Below are 6184 nucleotides of genomic sequence, written 5' to 3' on the forward strand. Positions count from 1 at the left end.
ACTTTGTGTTTTTGCAGTAAGACTTTGTGTTTTTGCAGTTTACACCAACGATTTGAATCCACACAGACATTTTGCTGTTATTTATTGCTCTTCTTATGCTTAAAAATAAAACTCTATGTTCTCTTTTCCAGAACATGTCAGTGAATTTAAGCATTGTCTTCTTACTCCTGGTTAAAGGCCATCGGTGAGTTCATCCTGATTGAGAGGAACGTGCGGATCAAGCAGAAGGGAAAGATCTACAGTCTGAACGAAGGATACGCCAAATACTTCCACCCCTCCATCAACGAATACCTCAAACACAAGAAACACCCCGAGGTGAGACGGCTCCACTCAAACAGCCTCTTTACACTGTAAAAACACAAAATATCACCAAGTACATTTGGTTATTCTACTGCAAACATTTAAAATAAGACAAAACTAACTTATGAGCAAGAAGTATGAGCTTGTTTTAAGTCAATAAATCCTTAATATTGATGAAAAATGACCATTTACAAGTGAAATAATTTGGCAGTGAAACTTGAACTTTTTATTAATGAATTATTAACTTAAAACAAGCTTTTATTTCTTGCTGAAAAGCTACTTGAAAGTAACCAAGTAACTAAGATGTTTGCACTAAACTAAACCAACATTACTTGGCAATATTTCGTGTTTTTGCAGCGGAGGCAGAAAGGTGAGAAAATGCATCTGTTGTTTGAATCTGACTCCTTCTGATGAAGCTGTAAAGCAGAAGAGACTCGCTGACACACAGGAGAATCACTTTTGCTGGTGCAGAAATAAAATCGGGTCCTGAGTTGTGAGTCTGTCAGAACCTCATCATGTGAGTCCTGACGAAGCGCTCGATCCGCCTGGGTGAGTCTGCAGAAAGCTGACTGCAGAAAAACGCCCCGAGGGGGAAAAGGAGGTTTTTCTGTGCAATAATTAAACAGTTTTACATGATTTAGAGCAAATATGTTCTTTTATACGTTGGCAATTAGAGACGTGACAGTAGAACAAAAATCAGTCATTAATTAATGAATAGGTCTGTTACAATAAACAGAATAAATGAATCACATGATAAATGGAAACTAGATCAATAATTTCCATTTTGATTAATTCATGATTTATCATTTTTCTTTTTCTACCAAAAACTGGATGATGAAAGTCTTCAGTCGTCCGTTTTGGTCTCAATTATCACTTTATTTAAAAGACTAATTTGATACAGAGATGTCATTATTCATTCATTTGTTGTTTATTTTGCATATTTAAAATGTCTCCCAGTTCCAGAATTAAACATTAACATTTAAAGTTTATTGTGCTTTGAGATTGTGTTCTTTAATGGCCTCAAAATAACAATATTATCATTTATCGCAATAACGTCTGGGACAATTTATCGTCCAGAGAAGTTTGTTTTCGTGACGGGTCTGTTAATGATCAAACTTCAAAACACAAAATCTTAACAAGTGTTTTTAGCTTCTACTTAAAATATCTTGATATAGTTGAAATTAGGAGTAACTTGATAATATCTGGTGTTTTTGCAGTGCATGTTGTTGCTTCAGTTAGCCGGGCGCCGCAGGCCAAACCAAGCGATCACAGAGTGACCATCAGACGTTTGGTCAGGAAGCTGCAGCCTGTCAGCTGGAAACTCTGGTGTCTGTTCAGGACTCTGGAGTCAAAAACACGACGACAGAGTCGTTCCAGCTTCGCTCATCACTGATGAACCAGAGAGGAAAAGCTGGAAACGTCGTTTTTTTTTTTTTATTTCCTCTGTGATTCGTCATCCTGCTCAGTCAGTAAAAACGTTCATTCTTTCAACACAGTCATGTGACTGCGGCGTTTCATTTTATGCAGAGTTGCTTTGATTATTTCATGCGTGTCTAGTCTCCATGGCAACCATTCAGCTGTGCAGAAACTCACCTGGACGGATTCAAACTGAACACGAGGAGCAAAGATGAAGAAAATAATCAAACTGCTGCAGATTAAAATGTTTCTTCTGGGATTTTTTTTAATACTCAAAACTCAAAATGTATAAGAGAGTAAAAGATCCAGGCTAAAAAATATAATAACAATGAAGAATTAAGTCATAAAATGTTATCAGTTCTGAACCGTCAGGATTAAGATGGCCATCATGCTTTGTGACCTGTGTGATGAGGGTGAAATATTATTCTATTAATGTTTTATTAATATTTTGTAGTTTATTCTCATATTATTACCACTTTATTAGTAAAACCAAAAACAATTAAAATTCTTATTGCAGCTATTAGACTCTTTTTGTGTCAGAGTTCTTATAATATTATTTATTTGGTTTCGGTTTTATAAATAAATCACAATAATATGAGAAATAGCAAAATATTGTTCCATTATTGTGATATAATAATATTTCACCCTCAAATAGTCTCACTGTACAGGCCTCATATTAAATAATAGTATGAATTTATTTTCATATTTTATTTTATTCTCCTAATTTTAGAACTTTATTCTTTTTTTCTCGTACTCTGGTGAAGGTTTCCAGCTTTGAGGATAAAAATAAAAAACATTTTAATGAACAGCAGCCTGATTATTTTCTTAATCTGCCACTATTCCACTATTTTAGATGCCTGCAGGTTTCATTACTTCCTGCTGTGGGTTATTTTTAGAAAATAAAAGGAAAACGTTGTGTGACGGGTTCGAACACTCGTGATGGTAACGGTGACACAGCAGATGGGAGCCGTAACCGCAGCCTCCCCCTCCGCAGCAGAAACTTGAATCACAAGGTGACGGAGCGACGTAAACATGCCTCAGATGCCGCAGGGGATTAAACTGAACGCAGCACCGCAGCCGCAGCAGCAGCCGCAGCAGCAGCAGCAGCAGCAGCAGCAGCATCGTTTACTTCCTGCTCTCAAACTGCCTGCTTCTACTTTCTGTAAAACAAGTTGGAGGATGAAAGTTTCAGCCACAAATTTTATCTGGAGAAATTTAAAAAATGGAGGAGAAAAATCACAGAAAGTCAGATTATGATTGTTACTTGTTGCGTAGAGAGAAAGATAAGAGTGTGTTTGTGAGTTTTGTGTACATTCAGGTGTGGACTGAGGAACACACACTCCCATGTGACGAGTGTGAGCTGAGTCAGCAAACGCAGGATGAAAGGGCAACTTATCGCCTCCCAGCTTCAGGCTGTGGAGGAAAACAGAAACACGCAAAGACACAAAAACGATGTTTCCACTCCGACCCTGGAGGAGTTTGTTTGCTTAAAGTGACCCAGAACGGCTGTGGGTGAACTCTGACCCCTCTGCTGGTTATTGATTACCCTTTAAAGTTACAGCAAAAGATCAAACATGAGAAAACAAAACAACTGGAAAACTAAAGTGGTGTTTTATCAATCAAAAGTTTTCTTCTTATAAAAACTGATTTGTTTTTGTAGAGACAGGTGTTAACGTAGATACAGCACAATTTACATTTTAGATTCGTACACTTGAAATAAGATAAACATACAAGCAACTTAGGAGCTTTTTTATTTTAATAAGGGGGAGGAGGTCCGACTGTATGCTATCCAACCAGATATGCTATTTTATTTATATAGTTCTAAGTAATTTCCACTATCAGTAATAATGTGTCTAAAAGAGGATTCTTCATCCGGTCAGCTTAAACAGTTTCTACAGCATATGCAGCAGTAAAACCAGCTGACCAAACATGCTGGATTTCTGCTGGCGCTGAAGATTTTGAAACTGCACATTTTCCAGACACCCAAAAATATGAATTCATTGTCAAAAAACGTCTTAGTGTTTTTTTTTTTTAACCCTTGGGCTGTTTTCAGAAGCAATAGAAATAGAAATAGAATGAAAACTTGCAAAATGTAGTTTTTGCATAACATGTTTCCTTTAAAAGCAAATAAAAAATCTTATAGATTTAAATCTGATAAAAGTTCAATAATCAAGATGAAACTTCAGGCCAAATCTGAGTCTGGCATTAAACCGTTTCACACAACAACCCTGATCCACATGCAGCTGGTTTTAAATAAATTGCACCAAACTATTTATTTAAAACCAGGTAATAACAGAAGTGTGTGCCTGTCCCTGCTGCAGGACGGAGGCTCCCCGTATGGGGCCCGTTACGTGGGATCCATGGTGTCAGACGTTCACCGAACCATCGCCTACGGAGGGATCTTCATGTACCCTGCAAACGAAAAGAGCCCCAAAGGAAAGGTAACACCAGACGGAGACGGTTTGTTCTTTATCACCAACAAATTAAGAAAAATGTAAAGTATTTGGATTTCAATAAGCAAAAGATTGAATACAGCAAATGTTTCTAAATAAAGACTCACATCCTGCTCCACTGTGATAACTTTGTATTAAAAGCCACACGTTAAAATTGAACTAAATGCTTAAAAATGATTTATTAAAATTCCAGTTTTTTTCCTGGGAGTTTTCATGCATCATATGCACAACATTTCCATGAAAATCACTCTAAAAGTCCAAGAAATATTCTCTTGTAAAAACTAAAACATGTTTGTGAATTCTGCAAACTGCACTGCAAAAACACTAAGTCTTATTTTTAGTCTAGTTTCTAGTGTAGATATCTTAGTACACTTTAAAAAACTAACAAGTAACTTTTACCCAAGATACAGGAGCTTGATTAACATGGGAAAACGTTTAGTTATAAGAATCTGATATATATATATATATATATATAAGAAGCAAACTGAGTCGCTGCTCAGGGCTCCAATCAGGAAATTCACTAAAAAGTCTTAACTTGAACACAGATTTAAACCTTTTACATTATTTATTTTATTTTTATTTTATTTATATATCTCTCTCTATATATATATATATATATATATATATATATATATATAAAGATATAACGTTTAGTTATAAGAATCTGCCAGTGGATCCAGTTATTTTTCATCAATATTAAGAAATTTTTGACTAAGACAAACTCCTATTTTTTTTGCAAAAAATGTACTTGGACGTTAACGTTGTCTTATTTTAAGTGATCTATAGTATTCAACTAAACACTATTTGGTAAGATTTGCATTTTGCTCTGAACTTCATACATTTTCAGTGTAATTAATGAAAAATCCAAAAGATAAAGTTTGACATGACTGTTGATAAAAGTAGTTTTTTTTCTTAATATTTTAACTAGAAACTCGACCAAAAATACCTGGTAAGATTTTGTGTTTTGCAGTGCAATATGATATCAAAACAAATAAAAACGAACAGAATCGACCCTAAAATATCTAGAAAACTGAGTGAAAACAAAGCTACAGTTTGAGTAAAGTAAATAATCCCGTCCTGTTGAAACCATGAAGGTTTGAAGCAGTTTGTAGTTTCCTGTCAGCAGAATCAGATGTTTAACCGTAAACTGGTTGTGAATTTCAGACTGGAGATGTTTTCCTTCAACCGATAAATGAGGTTTATTTACCATAGAGTGGCTGTAAAGATAATCAACAACCTCTCACCTGGTTTCCTTCCTGGCATCTTGGCTGTTTGACCTGTTTATCCTGTACATACCGTATACATCTGCACAGCCGGCCCAAGGCAGAAGCAAACTGAGCCGCTGCTCAGGGCTCCAATCAGGAAATTCACTCAAAAGTCTCAATTTGAACACAGATTTAAACCTTTTACATTATTTATTGACAACACTGCAAAAACACAACATCTCATCAAGTATTTTAGTTTAGTTTCTAGTGCAAAAATCTTAGTAAACATCAAATAAGGCAAAGAAGTAACTTTTCAGCAACATATACGAGTTTAAGTCAATAATTTCTTAATTTTGATGAAATCTGCCTTGTTTCACTTACAGGAAAAATGTCTGGTTTCAAGTGGAACTAGAACTTTTCCATCAATGTTAAGAAATTGTTGATTTAAAACAAACTCATTTATGCTGCTGAAAAGTTACTTCTAAGTCAGTTTTGTCTCATTTCATGTGTTGCAAGATACTTACATGAGAAATTAAACCAAAATAATTGTTTAGATGTATTTTTGCACTGAAGTAGAAATTTGTAAAAATTTATTTGACCGTTTCTGCATAGATAAATAAAAAACATCCATCCATCCATTTTCTTGCACCCTTTTTCCCTCAGTGGGGTCGGGAGGGGTGCCCATCTCCAGCCAACGTTTCGGGCGAGAGGCGGGGTCACCCTGGACAGGTCGCCAGTCTGTCGCAGGGCAACACAGAGACACACAGGACACACAACCATGCACACACACACTCACACCTAGGGGCAATT

The 6184-nt window shown here is 35.9% G+C and overlaps 1 protein-coding gene across 1 annotated transcript in view; it reads left to right on the forward strand.

Moving 5' to 3' along the window:
• Positions 1–6184, forward strand: part of fbp2 (fructose-1,6-bisphosphatase 2) — a 12393-nt gene that overhangs the window by 5155 nt on the left and 1054 nt on the right. The window contains exons 5-6 of the mRNA XM_008419388.2: positions 178–315; positions 4038–4157. Of these exons, the coding sequence (XP_008417610.1) occupies positions 178–315; positions 4038–4157 (258 nt within the window). The remainder of the gene's footprint in view (positions 1–177; positions 316–4037; positions 4158–6184) is intronic.

Source organism: Poecilia reticulata, linkage group LG9 (assembly GCF_000633615.1).
Source record: "Poecilia reticulata strain Guanapo linkage group LG9, Guppy_female_1.0+MT, whole genome shotgun sequence".
NCBI classification, from domain to species: domain Eukaryota; kingdom Metazoa; phylum Chordata; class Actinopteri; order Cyprinodontiformes; family Poeciliidae; genus Poecilia; species Poecilia reticulata.